At 48.6% G+C, this 14,797-nt stretch overlaps 1 protein-coding gene across 10 annotated transcripts in view; it reads right to left on the bottom strand.

Moving 5' to 3' along the window:
* Positions 1-14,797, bottom strand: part of LOC135905116 (uncharacterized) — a 595,563-nt gene that overhangs the window by 226,788 nt on the left and 353,978 nt on the right. For 2 of the 10 annotated variants that reach the window (XM_070540275.1, XM_070540274.1), the window contains exon 3: positions 1,646-1,725. The exons of the other annotated variants lie outside the window; for them this stretch is intronic. In XM_070540275.1, coding sequence (XP_070396376.1) covers positions 1,646-1,725 — 80 coding nt within the window. The remainder of the gene's footprint in view (positions 1-1,645; positions 1,726-14,797) is intronic. 10 annotated transcript variants of the gene reach the window in all.

Raw genomic sequence — 14,797 nt, 5'->3', positions numbered from 1 at the left:
TTTTTCATTACTCCTCCACGGAGTGGCCTTCATAGCGTTCTGCACGCGTCCAGCATCGTTGCATTCTTTGTTGCATTACACGTAATAATTACGCACGCGACAAAAGGATAGCGCGCCGCCTCTCATTGGTACCAACGTCTCCCCCACAGCGGTTCGTTTAATAGAAAGAAAGAACAACGCTCTTTTTTTTTCTCCGAGGCTGTGAAGCAGCACGCGTGTGTGTGCGTTTGTGTGTGCGCGCGCGTAATACTGCACGCGCTTGCGGTTTGTACATCCATGCATCGCCGAGCGCCACGCCCACATCCGGAGGAGGAGAGGGGGCTCGGCTGAAACATCATCACATACAAACAATGGCCGTTTAAGAGCTGCAGCCGGACGACGGAGCCGAGAGAGCATGGCATGACGCGCGGCGCGGGGAAATCAAGTCGCGTAATGAGCCGCTCGTATGTGACACGACCCCGCGGAGCATTCGTTCCGCCAGGGCGCGACGCGGTGTATATGTACATACGCGGCTCGCGGTCTTTAACTTTTCACTTTGTCCCTCTGTTCGACATCATATCGGGCCCCACGGTCTCGCGTGTCGCACCTCCTGCAAAAGCTGACAGAGAGCGCCTCCGCGATTCTCTGCCGTCGCATCTCGCGAGCTGCAGCGTTTACACGAGCGCGACGAGTGGTGCTTCGCGTCGCGTTCGTGTGAACGCGCTAGGTTACGGCCGCTCAGTGCGACAGGAGAGGTTCCAGACGGGGTTTCGCGGAATGCGTGTGAACGCTCCGCGATCCTTTGTCGCATTGCGCGAGCTGCAGCGTTCAAACGAGTGCGACGAGTGATGCGTCGCGTCGCGTTTCTTGCGCGTCGCATTCGTGTGAACGCGTTAGGTTATGGCCGCTCGGTGCTACAGGAGAGGTTCCAGACGGGGGTATATAAGTGGTTTCGCGGAATGCGTGTGAACGCTAGCGTGTAGCAGTGAGGCAGATAGACGGCTGCTGCCATGTGGCTCTCCTCGGCTGGGCGGTGGAGCGTAAAATCGTGGGAAACAGGTTCAAGAGTGTTTCGGACGAAGCGGAACGCGCCCCACGTGAACGTTATCGCAACACAACTTCCGTGATCCACTAAAGACACGCTACAGTCACATTCGCGTAAACGCGGCCGTATATGTATACGACAAATCAGTTCTGCGGAAGCCCGGAAGGAGAATGTTCGTGAAAAGGGAAAAACTGTCTTCCACCTGACCGTCTAGAGCAAAAGCAACAAAGACCTATGTGGAATATATATATATATATATATATATATATATATATATATATTGTATAATCAGAAGCAGAAGTCAGTGGGAGTTTATAAGGAGCAATATATTTGCCAAAAAAACGAGATTTCGGAGGGTAGTAGACGTTGAAATAAGTACGCCGAATTTCCGGGGGAAAAAAAACTTGCGAAACGCTGAACTGTGGCTATACTGCTCAAAGCCCAAGTAGCGCGGGCTTGTAAGTTGAAAAGGTCAGATAACGATAAAAACTGTAGAAGTACGGAACGAGTGGGCAAGTTCTGGTCCACCGATTATTCGGTGACAACGGCCTGTCTTCCTGCCGCACTTGCCTTCTAGGTGTGTAGCGTGCGGTGGTTGAACGTCACGCAGACAGTGCTCACCTGGCTGCGTGTCTGGCTACGGCTTCCGTGACTGTTCGCTGACCGAGGGTTTGTCGGTGCGGAGGCGTGGCGCAGTGTAGCTGCAAAGAAAGAAAGAAAGAAAGAAAGGAAGAAAGAAAGAAAGAAAGAAAGAAAGAAAGAAAGAAAGAAAGAAAGAAAGAAAGAAAGAAAGAAAGAAAGAAAGCGTCGACTATAGATGAGGGGTGCGAAGGACTTTGAAGCGGCTTGTTTGTTCAGCTGCTCGTCGTGGTCCGCTCGTGACCTTCTTGGTCACGGGAGCGAGTCGAACGGCTCGCGAAGCGCGAACGGGAAACGCAGTCATCGACGAGTAAGAATAACGATCGCCGGCAGCGGATGTTTATTTGAGCCCGGCTCGAGATCTCTTCCGGAATCTTCAGGCTACAAGCGGGCAGCTCGCTGAGCGCTCGCTGAATGTCCGAGAGCGGGCGGTGAAATGCCGATAGGGTTGAACGGGTAGGGATGCGTATTTTCTACGGCGCGGAATCTCAACCTCACTCTTCAAGCACGTAAAAATGTATCGCACTTAATACCAGGCTTGGGAAACATACTTTAACTTTGGTATGAAGGTTATGAACAGGGACGAGGTGCCTCAGGCAGGCTGGGCAACGCTTTGATAGGAGGACCCATTTTCGTCAGAGGCGCGCTTTAACTCGGTGCTACAGTTAGTCTCGAAACGTCGGAGCTGGCGTCATCCACGTTATTCCCTGTGATCGTGCCGCCACAAGAGAAAGCAATATTTGCTGACGTCGTGTATGACATCAAGGCTAAATCGGGTGTCCCATGGATGTTGCGTAATTTTTTTAAAAATTATGCAAGTGCCGAGGGCCTGGGTTGAACCAAGCCAGTGATTTCTTTCCCTTGGAGGAAGTCAGACTATTTTTGTATTTCGCCCAATCACATAATTCATTATTAGGCCTAAGAATTATTGAACATCATTAAATATTATTTCAAACCAAAAGTGTGAACAAATGTCATCATCATCATCATCTGCCTATTTCACATGGGAGCTGATAGCCTCTAGTTGGTCCAGATTTTTCGTGGCGTGCTCATCCAAAAAACGTCAGCTGCAAAAGTGTTTGAGCTTCCGCGTAACGGAATAATGATTTCTCGTATGTTCGAATTACAACCCGATGCTATTAAGTCTGTAGCTCGTGCGTAAGTCGCACTTTACAAAATTTCTGACATGTTTTACTTTGAGAAATTCAATTCAATAACGCACTAGCGCCAGGTGGAGGGCCTAATACCAAAGGCCAGCTGGATGTCCTTGTATTTGAGGTTTGTATGTCCACTGCAGCACAAAGGCCTCACCCAGCAATCTCCAATTACGCCTGTCTTATGCTAGCTGATTCCAACATGCTCTAGCAACTTTCCTAATTTTATAACTCCACCTCATTTCCGCCGTCCTTGATTATGCTTCCCTTCTCTTGGCACCCATCCTGTAACTCTGATGGCACACCGGTTTTCTGCCCTATGCATTACATGGCCTTCCCAGCTCCATTTCTTGCTCCAAATGTCAACTAGAATATCGACTGTCTCCGCTTGCTCTGTTATCCACAGCGCTCTCTTCCTGTCGCTTAACTATATATATATATATATATACGCCAAACCTTTTTTGTTCCATCGCTCTTTACCCGGTCATTTTTCTTGAGCTTCCTTGAGGACCGGTAGAATGCAACGACACTGCACTTTTCTTTTCAACGACAGTGGTAAGCTTCCAGTCAGGATTTGGTAATGCCTGCCGCATGCACTAAACCACGTTTTTTATTCTCTAACTTTCCTTCTGATGATCAGGATCCCCTGTGAGTAATTGGCCCGGGTAAATGACCTAGACAAACGTACTCCTGTACAGACTCCAGAGGCTGACTGACGATCCTGAATTCTTGTTCCTTTGCCAGGCTATTGAACATTGTCCTTCTCCATATTAATCTTCAACCCAACTCTTACACTTCCCCAGTTAATGTCCTCAATCACTTGTTTCAATTCATCCCCAATGTTGCTGAAGAGGACAATGTCATATGCAAACTGAAGGTCGCTGAGATATTCACCGTTGATCTTCACTCCTTAGTGTTCTCAGTTTAAGTGCTTGAATACTTCCTGTCCTATAAGCATATAGTGAATAGCATCGGAAAGATTGTACCTCCTTAATTGGCCCGCTTCCTTGATAGGTAATCTACTCTTCTCGGGGAGAACCACAGTAACCATGACCCGTTCGCTGTTTACAAACATAGGCCCTGCACGACTACCGGTTTCGTTCACAGATGTAACACACTAAATGTAGCGATCAAGAAAGGCAGTGGTGGCAATATCTAGTAGCAGAAGTGCGTTAAGATGTAAGCTCGCAGATTTTCAACACTTTCCCTCCGTACATAACAATTTTACAAGCCAAGGTTGCCGTAAGTTATACGAAAAATTTTTGAGTATTTGTCTTGAGGCGTAATGCGCATGTCTTTTATCTCAAAACTTTAAAATATGCTTTCCGCACAGTGAAACAACTTAAAAACACGCCTCGTGCTCCGGCGCGCTAACCTGTATAAGGCCCGGGACCGGAAGCTTCTTGGAGCCACACACTCGCTGCTGCGTCGCGCGAGGTGAGCTTTATTACACAGCCATCAATGATGGCGTTTCAAAGCGAATTCGGGGCTCCGATACAATGTACGTCGCTGGCGGTTCCTTCGGTCGGGTGCACGAAGTCCTGCCACTCGCGGACCGTCTAAAAGCAACGCACGCCAGCCAGATTAAAACACAGGGGTAACAAATCAATAGTGGATGATTCAGCAGTGCTCTCTTGCTTAGACCGTGTCCCATAGAAGCACTGGTGCGGCCTCCAAGGTATACTTAAAATAAGCCGCAGCGAGAATTCCTCTCTGGCACTTCTTTGGCGGACGACGTCGACACACGTCGGGCACGACAACTTGTTTACTAAGTTTCTCCCCCCATGTGCGAGGAACCAGCCGGCATAAGCTAAACCGTGCCCGAGATTTGTGCCAACGTCGGCACTCCTTCGCGCGGACCCGGCAAGCCAACACCGCCGCGAAACGAAGCCTGACAGTCAGTGAAGCGACGCCACGTCTTAACGCGTGAGCATTAAGACGGTACAAGTGGGGAAAAAAATGGCTGTGGCTTAGCTAAGGTTAAGCCCAGGATGCGAAGCATACTAGCCTTTATTTGAGTTGTTGAACCACTGTTTAGCCTGGTGAACTGCTGTTGCTTGGCTATATTTGGTTCCGCTAGACGAAGAAACAACTCATGCAGGCGAGCGCACGAGCTGAGACCCGGCTATGTAGCTACGCGGCCGCAAGCGAGCGCACGAGTTGAGCCTCCGCTTTTGCAGCTGTTATGACGTCATATGGTAGCTACGCGGCCGCGCGCGGCGCAGCAAGGAAGAGCTTGCTTGTGCGGCTAGTATGCTTCGCATAAAAAAGTATGTGTGAAGCGTGGGATGCCGCTCACGGGGTAGGCCATCAGCTGTAGTTCGCTCCTCGAAGGGAGGCAGGATTGTGTGTTGAGTGAGCTGCTGGAAGAACTATTTGCAATGTATTGAACACGGTTCAAACCATGAATCCGGGATCTCAAGGAGGTGCGGCGTAATGCTAACGCACTTCTCTGGCACTTACCGCTACATCACCACTGAATTTTTCCAATCTGAAATTTTTTCACAGCTTTTCTTTTTTTCAGTCTGAAAGCATATCCAATCACCATCATTTTCACCCCTGAAGGGGCGGGGTTCACGAAATGGCGGCTGTGACGTCACCGATTGCATTCGGGGCTTTACGTTTGCAAAAGCATGTATTTTGAAACTAGCTCCCATAGCTCCGTGGAATCAGGTGCTGAGCCTTGCGACGTGGACGCTACACTATTATATTACACTATTGTATGAATTGTAGCACAGACCTCACGTTACGGCTTCCATTTACCGTTATGAAGCGATTAGTGTTAGGAATGTCGGTGAGTGGTTCGTGAGTTATGTAGCGATGAGTGGCGATAGACCTTTGGTGTAGGAGAGGTTGAGTGAGAGGTAGTGTCTGTACAGTGGTCTAGTCGTCGTTGTGATCGTTATCATCACGAGAATCCTATTTGAACTGCACTGGAAGACAAAAGCCTACAGCTACCTATGTTCTACTTCAATCGAACCGAGGCTGTCGCGATATCCTCACTCTATAGGCATATTGATTTTGACTTGCTATGAAATCTGGTCACTTGTACTGTTAAATCACTGCAGATCGCATCGCCCTTCGATATCCTAATTGTTTCTTCATGGTTCGTCTTTGATCCCTTGTGGTTTCAGTGAAAAATAAAAAAACGCAGGATCGTGTTCAAGATCCGAAAATCGTAGACACACACACACACAAACACACACACACGCACACACACGCACACACACACGCACACACACACACGCACACACACACGTACACATACGCACACACACGCACACGCGCACACACACACACACACGCACTGCTCACACACATGCACACACACACACACGCACGCACACGCACACACACGCACACGCACACACACACACGCACGCACACACACACGCACAAACGCCCGCACACACGCACACACACACAAACGACACACACACACACACACACACACCGCGTCGGCGGCTCGAGATGTTGAAGTGCATCTGGTGGTGAAATCGCTGGCGCCGCAGAAACGGGCGCTTTGGCGACGTTTGCGGGCGAACGCTTGTTCCGACATCGCCGCGCGAGACAGCTTATGCGAGGGCGACGACGCATCAAGACGGCTGAGCCGCTGCTCTCTCTCTCTCTCTCTCTCCGTCTCTTGAAGAGACCGCCGCACCCTTTAACCCTCCGAGACTCTCAAGACGTTGACGCCCGCGTTGCGCGATGTTTGTCGTAAAGCGGGAGCTGTCCCGTTGTGTGTGTGGTGCCCGCGCCTGCGCGTTTGCGAGCCTGCGTGCGTCCGTATAGCCCACGGATGAAGGTCGGCTCGTCCTCCGATCCGAAAGCAAGCCGCGGATGTTGACGGAAATAGATTCGCGTCGCACTGTGCGCGCGAAAGAACGACTGTCTGCAGAGATTGTGAAAGTGCGTGGAAGTGCGAGGTTCTGTGCGGCGCCGCCGAAGAAGACGAAGATGGTGCGGCACGCGTCGCATCCCCGTCCGGATGAGTCACGCCGGCGCGCCGCGGAGGATTTCGTTGCCCGCCCGGCCTGAGACAATGCGAGGACGTCACCGCGTGCTGTTCGGAATGCGACTGCGTATGCGCTCGCGAGACGAACGTAAGCGGAGGCGAGAAATAAGAAACAGAACAAAAACAAGGCGAAGCGTGCCGCACGGTTGCGCAGAGCACGCCGCTGGCAGCACTATGTGACGCCTCCGAGTATCACGTGTCCTATGCCGTGAGGAATTCGTATACCGTAAACCGAAACTATGCTTCGATGGGGTACACAAGCCTTAACTGCAATGATTGGTTCTTTTGTTTAAGGATTTAATGTATAAATCGTACATAAAGGAACAAGGAGGAGTGGAACGAAGAAAATTACTGCTGACCGCACCGTAAGTTACAGCTAGAGCAGTCTGCCGACACCTGAACGGCGCGGTTAGATGCGGAGGGGCAAGAGGCGGGGAGGGGAGAGGGGGTGGGGGTTTAAGAGGACCCGTAGAAGGAGGAGGATGAGGATGAGGAGGAACGGAAGTGGGAAGGCAGGGAAGAGGTCCGGGAGAGCTACACGTTTATGTGACGGAATATGACCCAATTATTCCTCCCCCCTATACTTTCTGCAAGCAACATACTAACATCTATGAGTCAGAAATAAGTTGACGGAAATAGACGTGTACACTAGTTGACGGCCTTGTAACACACCCCGAAGTTTGCTGAAAACGAACAAACGATTTACGAGTGTTTCATCAAGGGTGTACGTAGACTGCCTAAACTTGAAATTACTTGGGCTTGGAACAAAATGAAGTGCCGACAGCTAAACTGAATGCCTCCGGACGCACCGCACGGCATAAGTCCCTTTCGGCTGACGGTGAATCTGCTTTTTTGCAGCTCATCGTGTGATGTAACTTCAACGTTAAATCTGGTTGCGCGACGTTGGGGACACAGCCAACAGAGTCACTAATTGGCTTGATGCGGACTGTGGCGTCCTTACAACGCAACAGACCGTATGACTGCAAATGTTGTGTTTTTCAAAAATCTCGCTATTATGCACAAGGTGTAGACGGAGGAAAACTAGACAGAACTGGACGGAGAACACACCACATCGAGCGCCGAACTACCAACATCATCTGCATATCAGTGCGTTTTTCAACACACACACACACACACACGCGCACACACACACACACACACACACACACGCACACGCACACACACACACACACACACACACACACACACACACACACACACACACACATACATACATACATACATACATACATACATACATACATACATACATACATACATATAGTATAGCCAACAGGCCCCAATTGCAGCATTATACATGAATGCAAAAATACGTACGATTCATTTAGAAAAGCTAAATGTGAAGTGTGAAAAATACTGCCTCACGCACGTTTGGCCCCGTCCACCTTTACCTTCGTTATAATACAATCATTCGGGCAGTGCGTTTATGGAAACGCCCACCTTTTTCTCAGCGGGTAACTGCGCCAGTCAAGACTTTAACAACTCAAGCAACTCAGCATTAGAGAGTTTTAGTGGAGCGTATACAGCAAAGAGGTCGCCAAATCCTAGCCACTCGTTCTGTGTCGCAAAAGCAAGAAATGAATCAAAAGACCCAGTTTAGTTCACTTTGGGATCATTTCGAGCACAAATCATTAACGACGCTTTCTCGTTGTGATCGAGATCGACTCTCTCTAGTAATTTTACTAAGCCTAACAAAATACGTCACAGTTGCTGCGAAAGGGCTTATATTTGTCTTTTTAACCACCACCCGTCAAGACGGGTATTCCCCCTCCCGCACCCCGCCTTGTGCAGGGCGCGGGCGGTGACCCTTCGACTTTTACAAGCCCGTGTGTATCCTAACCGTGCGATTCTGCATGCGATATACCCTGAAAGGTATCCCAGTGCGAAATGCCCTGCCTGTGGACTAACGGCAACATTGGATCATGTGTTGTGGGAGTGCGAAGCTATCGGCTCCTCCTTCGGCGAGGATAGGTGGGCTGCGCTCTTGAGCAGCCCCGAACTCAACGACCAAATCCTGGCCGTCCAGTGTGCCCACGATCGGGCCGTCTAGCTCGGCTTGGCGGTCCCTACGTGGGACTAGCCGGTTGGCGCGGGGTCTCCCCTGCGTCTTCTCTGGACCTAACAAAGTTATTTCACTCACTCACTCACTCACTCACTCACTCACTCACTCACTCACTCACTCACTCACTCACTCACTCACTCACTCACTCACTCACTCACTCACTCACCAGATGACGCCACAGCTCCTAGCAATGACCACGCGATGGCAAATGCGGAACGCTCCCCTAATTCAAGCATCGTCGGAAACAAGCGCGTACCTGCGCTTGCGTCCAGCGCAAACGGAAAGAACGCCGCACTCAGTTAAATCTCTCTATTACCCGAGCACTCGATATCGTGGCAACTTTTTACCGCGCTCACTCGCCAAATGGCGTCAGCTAATCCATTCTGGTTGATTCCTGAGGAAAATTTGTGGCCCAGAACGGATCGCACTTCGCCAGTTCACCAGATGAATCGAATAATAGAAAAAAATTGAGCGCACGCATAGTCACGTGTTGGCGCGTCTGCAGTGCAAACACCTGAACTGCCGGAAGCTGCCTTTCCGGAATCGAGTGAAACGAATGGGTTCGCGCATGCGTAGCTTGACAGCTAACGCCCGGGAGAAGGACACATCAGCAAAGAAATTTCAGATGAAAACATGAAAAATAAATAAAGAAAGAAAGCTTCTCGTCGGGGTGGCACCTGTAAGGGGAGCAAACAGTAGCGTGCCCTGCACTTCCGGCAGGAATATTACTTCGCACACGTGTCGAGGTTGTTGGATGCATACGAAATAAAGAAACATAAAAATGGGCACACGGAAAGACAGCGATAAATAAGTAAATAAGAAAGAAGTGAAATACACGTTTTCGAGCTTGTCACTGTTCGATGTGGACAAGCGTAACCTAAGCCAAGCGTTACAAACCCCTCTTAGCCGTGAAAAAACTCCTTCCGTTTCCATAGCGAAGTGTAGCCGACCGGGCTCAGCCTTGTTTACCCTCCCTGCCTTTCATTTATCCTTGTCACTCTCTTTCTTAAAGGGACACTTAACAGCAACCCTAAATCGGTCTAGTATGGGAAAGTATTCGTTCTTATTTCTATCTTCGGAGGAAAAGTCTTAGTACTGAACAAATATTTAAAAGAATGACCGTCACCATTCTTTTTCCTCAGTTTCGCTTCGAAGCTTCGGCTCCATACTGAATTTTGCAAGACTTAACCTAGGAAGTTGCGAGTAGACTTTCTTGCGCTAAAGCTGTCCGAAATACATGTAAGTGCGCCGTAATCCGTGACCTCACAGCCGAAGGACAGCTGCGAAGATTTAGTTCCTTAGTTCTTTAGTTCTGCGAAGATTTAGATTAAGTTCTCCCACGGTGCGACTGACGTCATTCCGGCAACCATGAAGTCATCGTGATAGTTAAGGAAGATTATCAATGCATTCTTTTAGTAACTGGACCACCTTCGGCGCAAGAAAATGTTGCCAAAACATGCAAGGTTTATTCTTCGACCGAATCCTTTAGAATGTTGTTCTCTGTCCGTCGATAGGTTAATTAAATTTGTACCGTGAATATCAAAGCACTATTCGTTAGTAAGGTCTGTCGACAAGAAATGAGTCTGAGCGTATTTTTTGTGCACGGAATAACTACGGACTTTCATGCGCATTTCCACGGGAAGAGCGAAAAGCCTGTGCAAATTAAAGGAGCCAACATCGCCTATGCATCATGTATAAAGAAGAGGCCGTCGACAGCACATTATTTGCCAATTTGTGCCAGTAAGATTATTATTATTATTATTATTATTATTATTATTATTATTATTATTATTATTATTATTATTATTATTATTACTCCGCAGTGGATCTGCAAGTGCGGACTATGGTGCGCGAATTGCGGTACTACCCTGCGCAGAGAAGCAAGCCTTTCGTTGGTTCGAGTTATACTCCGCACACCCAATATGGTTATTTTCTATCTACCTCGCAGGTAAACTAGACACAGTGTTATTACTGGCGCCGCTATTAGTTGGTGCAGTTTTCCTCACCAAGCCCAGCCACTCAACGAATAAGGAGGCAAAGCGTTACGTATACACACAAGCACACACACGTATACACACACGCATGCTGCCAAGCGCATAAAGCACCGCGACTGCATACACGCGAGCCCGTTACTCATCTCCGCAGCGGAGCCTGCCTTATGACGTATGCGCCTTTGCCACGAGGGCACGACCACGTATGCGTACAGCACATGAATGGAGAAGCATCGCGCGCAAACCACCGCGCGCCTTTGTACGACGTCGGCTTCTCCGTGCAGCATGCAGTCACGCTACGTTAGAGCTGGCCTCTGTGCTGTTTTTGCTTCGGGTACGAGGGATCCCAGTCACTACGGCAGCGGGACCGCACTTGCTTGCCGCTGTAGCTTGCTCACCGCCGCCAACCAAATCGGATTCCGCCAACCGGTCGCGTGCTGCTTCTCAAATCAACCATTAGCCGAGCCGAGCCAATCCAGTCCAAGGCGAGTCGCCCGAGTGCCAGCTGCAAAAGCAAGGGGTTGTTGCCCTCCGAGGCCAGAACCGTATTAATTTCTGGAGTTCACGCGAGCGAATACGCATTTCTGTGCAAATGAAAGAAAGAAAGAAAGAAAGAAAGAAAGAAAGAAAGAAAGAAAGAAAGAAAGAAAGAAAGAAGGAAAGAAGGAAAGAGGCGTGAGGATATTACGCCGTTCGTCGTGCGTGAGAAAGGTTTGACAGAGAACGTGATTCGGACTAATTGCTCTCGTGTTTGCCCAAGCGCATCCACGGACCGCGAAATGGCCGCCGGAGGAGCGGATCTCGCGTGCGGCGAATCTCTATACCGTTATTAGTGAGCTGGCCCGGGGTAACCTAACGAAATGGCCACTTAGGGGGGGGGGGGGGGGGGTGATATAGCCGGCACAAACGTGCGGCACGCATTTGGAGGCAACGGCTGGCTTCTTCGCATAGTTTCGGGTCCCGCGTTTGCAGTATTCCCCAGATCCCGCTCGCTGATTTTCCGTTTTGCTGGCGTTGAGATGCCCCGATAAGTTTTATCGCTCCGCTCTCAGATGTAAAGAAAAGGCAGAAGGGCCGCAGGACGTTTCTAACAGCCTCGTTGCCCTTGGCGTTATTAACCGGGGAGCATAATCGCGTTAAGCTGCGTTCGTAAATCACGCTTCTGCAATAGTATGCGACTGCTATGGGCGCACTGTTTCCAGCTGCTATTTCTTGTTTCTTACGTTTACCGCCCTACCATCATAATGAATACTCACAATATGTTGTCTTTGACAATTTCGCGTCATTTGGTTTATCTACGACATTCATCATATGCCTTCCGCTGGTGGGCAATCCACGCTAAATTGGTCGCTTTATGGGTTCCGTTACAAGTCAACGAACCCAGATCTGGCGGCATTATCGCTGCCGCCAGATCGGCTATGCTGCAAGGGAGCCGTGGCATGGCCAGGCCTATCCACCTTTATCTCGGTTTCCAGTTAATTCGAAAGGGAAAGAAATTAAGAAATTCAAATTCAATTTCAGAACGACCCATCTTGATAGCGTGAGGCTAGGCTAGGTGAAGCCACAAAAGACTTAAGAATCAGAGACAGGTGGCGCCTCCATGGTGAAGTTCCCACATCATTCTGCTGTGACGTCATGAACTGAATCAGAGACAGGTGGCGCCTCCATGGTGAAGTTCCCACATCATTCTGCTGTGACGTCATGAACTTTGACAGTGCCTGCTCAGGTCCAATCACCTCTTTATAGGTAAATAAGGACGACTATGCAAAATCAGTCAGTGTGACTACAGACTAAGAATAGGAAAACCCGCAACTTTGTTTAAAAAAGTTAAGTTAAATACCAAAATAAAGGAATGAAACCGCAAGCTTGCCTTCTCAGCAAAGATATCACAAGGGTGTAAACTTTACCGAATTACGGCCTCTGCAATGAACCAAATTTTCGATATGTACAGTCATAGCGTGCACGAACCATTTGTTATCCCACACTTTACAAGAACCAAGCAAACTTAACCACTTCGCATGATCTGTAAACTAAGAAATTATATCTGCCATCTTCAAACGTTCTAAGAAATTCTCTTCGCAGAATTGAGATCTCTTTCTGTTCGAGACTTGAAGATTTCTAAACACCGTGTTTCAATTTTTCTTTTACACTTGCAGGTTTTGGGCGATTCTTGCGAAAATTTTGAAGACGTAGGTAAAAATTGGGCTTCCACCAGTCATTTTGTCTTGTTTATTAAGCCTGCTTCTCTGTGTTATTTTACTTCTCTTTTTTTATTTCTTTGTTTCACCTGCTTTGATCTGCGTGGGCTTCGCGATTTCTTACTGCCTCTAAAGGGACCAGGGATCCCGTCAAGCTTGAATAAGACCAGCTATATTATCCCTGTTTCCTTTTTTTTTTAGTGATAAAAAATAGGTACACAATCAGTGCATTCTTCCGGTGCTAACATATCAGGCAGAAACTTGGAGAGTGACAAAGAAGCTCGAAAACAAGTTAAGGACCGCACAAAGAGCGATGGAACGAAAAATGATAGGCGTAACGTTAAGAGACAGGAACAGAGCGATGTGGATCGGAGAGCAAATGGGCATAGCCGATATTCTTATCGACATTAAGAGAAAGAAATGGACCTGAGAAGGTCATGTAATGTGCAGGTTAGATAACCGGTGGACCTTTAGGGTTACAGAATGGATGCCAAGAGAAGGGAAACGCAGTCGAGGACGAGAAAAGACTAGGTGGGGTGATGAAATTAAGAAATTCGCAGGCGCAAGTTGGTATCCCTTGGCACAGCAGAGGAGTAATTGGAGATCGGAGGGAGAGGCCTTCGTCCTGCAGCGGACTTAATATAGGTTGTTGTTGTTGTTGATGATGATGACTATGATTATGATGATGATGATGATGATTATGATGGTGGTGGTGGTGGATTTCCCATTTCTTTGATTGCGGCGGTTTTGTAAAAATGCAAATGAACATACGAGGGCAAATCGAGAACTGTTTCTCCCTATCTTTTCTGAAGCCAAGTTGTGGCTGTAGATGTGAAGTAAACATATCCATTCTCAGTGGTGGACCTTTCTAGAACGGGCCCGGCCTTATCTGCCGGTAGGTCCGCGGCACGGTGCTGCTTTCAGTTGTTGAAGATGGCGGTTGTGCTTAACGCGTACACGGCGTACGAGCGACGAAGTGTGATCCGCTTCCTATGAAACAAGGGACTAACGCTCATCGAAATCCACGGGGAAATGCAACCCAAGTACGAGGAAAGGGCTCTCCCTTTGAGAAGTGTGAAGTGGTGGTGGTGTGAGTTGGCAAAAGGCCGTGAAGACTTGCATGACAATGAGCTTTTGGGGAGGCCGCGTGCACCACTGACAGACTACAACATGACACAGGGGCATATCAAGTTTAGTGCTGTGATGGGACAAATGGGGGTCTCACACAGAGTGGGGACTATATGAAAAAATAATGTAAGCTACGTAGAATAGTACGTATACTTGTAGATACCTGTGTGTACCTTATTTGGGACAATAAATAACAGGGGCAAGGACTTCCTGATTCGCCCTCGTATTGGCATATCAGTTATACTAGGTCACACCATAAGCATTCAGTACAAGCACCCACAAGACCGCACTAAATTTGTCTTCTGTGCCTTAAAAAAAAAAAAGTTCAGGAAGTTGCAGTTGTATACCGATCCGAGGAGCAACGCCTACATCAAAGACAGTAGAGCTCTACAAAGGAGTTCCGATGACATACTGAAGGCCCAGGGCTCTGTTTGGCCACTTCTCTGATACGTCGGAACTATTCACTATATAGGGTTCAATTCACTATGTCCGAGCTTATTCACGTTCCAAGTTGTTCCAAGTGTCCAAGTGTCCGAGCTATGTCCAAGTTATTCACTATGTCCGA

This window comes from Dermacentor albipictus, chromosome 6, assembly GCF_038994185.2.
Source record: "Dermacentor albipictus isolate Rhodes 1998 colony chromosome 6, USDA_Dalb.pri_finalv2, whole genome shotgun sequence".
Lineage (NCBI taxonomy): Eukaryota > Metazoa > Arthropoda > Arachnida > Ixodida > Ixodidae > Dermacentor > Dermacentor albipictus.
Note: the sequence above shows the minus strand (reverse complement) of the source record. Positions and strands in the feature narration are given on the sequence as shown.